The 1432-nt window shown below is 41.6% G+C and overlaps 1 protein-coding gene across 1 annotated transcript in view; it reads left to right on the top strand.

Moving 5' to 3' along the window:
* Positions 1-1432, top strand: part of MAP3K12 (mitogen-activated protein kinase kinase kinase 12) — an 82675-nt gene that overhangs the window by 69566 nt on the left and 11677 nt on the right. Inside the window, exon 11 of the mRNA XM_072406104.1 lies at positions 638-1085. Coding sequence (XP_072262205.1) covers positions 638-1085 — 448 coding nt within the window. The remainder of the gene's footprint in view (positions 1-637; positions 1086-1432) is intronic.

Raw genomic sequence — 1432 nt, 5'->3', positions numbered from 1 at the left:
GAGTGTTTTTGTGCTTAGATCACTAATCATTTCAAACAACAGCAAGACTGGGATCCCACTGCTTTATCCAGCCAGTACGGCCATTCAAATTCCGTCGAAACTTACAATATAGATTGATAAGCAGAGACAGGGGGGCAATATCTCCTCCTTGTCATACCAGAAAGTTTATTCTAACAACAAAGGAATGATTTATTACATTATGGTGCTTCTATCCAGCCCTTATCGTATTCTTTTTTTTTTTTTTTTTACTGTGAAGTATGATGTAGGACTTCTGTTGTGCTATTGTTAGGTGTCAAAGCTTAATACGCCTGCCTGGGTATTGTCTAAATAAGTAATATATGCAAACAAATAGATACCAGCCTAAAATTTGCAATATGTTCAACTTGACAATTGTAGCTAAACTGTACTTTTTCGTAAGGACAGGCCTAGGTTTTGTCCCACAAAATCAATATTTTAATGTTTGATTGGAGTAATTTATGATCTGCATACCGTAGGGCCAAACATGCAGTTAACCTTGGGGCTTCTTATCACCAGTAAAAGTTCTAATTGTTTTTGGTTTGTTTCAGAAATGTTCAGAATTTCACTAGATGTGAGAAGCGAATCATTTGTTTAAACATTATAAATAGGAGAAATAAAGCATTTTTCTTTTATTTTCAGGCCAGATATTTTAAAATCTGAGGTGTCTAAAGACTCTGTCTTGTCCCCCTCAACACCAACTGGTTGCCAGAAATTGCCTCCATCTCCAGGTCGTGGTCGCCGAGGAAAACCTCGTTACCGGAAAGCAAAAGACATGGTCAACTTGAGGGCAGCAGTGACTCCTGAGCCAACACCACAGAACCAGCCACCCCCTCGTGACCCACACCCCTTATCTTCTTCCAGTCCCGATCTGCTTTGTACCCCTTTGGAAGCAGAAGCTCGAAGAGGCAGCCAGAGTGCAGAATGTTCTCCAGTTCGTTCATTACCTGGACCACCAAGTCCAGATTCCCCCTCAGGAAGAGCTGCAGGGGGCAGAACAGCTAGAGGTGGCCAACATCTGACACCAGCAGCAATGCTCTACAGAGCTGCTGTAACCAGAAGTCAGGTGTGTATTTTATAAATTCTGCAACTGTGTAAACAGGTTTTATTTGAAAAAGTTATCAGACCCTTTTATCTGGGCTTGATGGTTTGACGTTGGATGATATGTGGAAAGGTTGGTTTATCTTGGTAGGGTGTGGGTGTATCACTGGTAAGTCTTGAAATTGCTCCAATGTGAGATTTTCAAGTGTTAGTCCTTAAAGTGGAACTAAACCCAGCCGATTTACCTATCCACGTTCAATCACAGGGCACCACCATCTTCCTTATCTTTTTCCTTCTTCAGACTTTAGCTACGTACACACGGCAGATTTTTATCGCCCGATAATCGGCATCGGCCAATTATCGGGCGAAAATCTTC

Source organism: Pyxicephalus adspersus, chromosome 1, assembly GCF_032062135.1.
Source record: "Pyxicephalus adspersus chromosome 1, UCB_Pads_2.0, whole genome shotgun sequence".
In the NCBI taxonomy this organism is placed as follows: Eukaryota; Metazoa; Chordata; class Amphibia; order Anura; family Pyxicephalidae; genus Pyxicephalus; species Pyxicephalus adspersus.
This window is presented reverse-complemented; position numbering and strand designations above follow the sequence as displayed.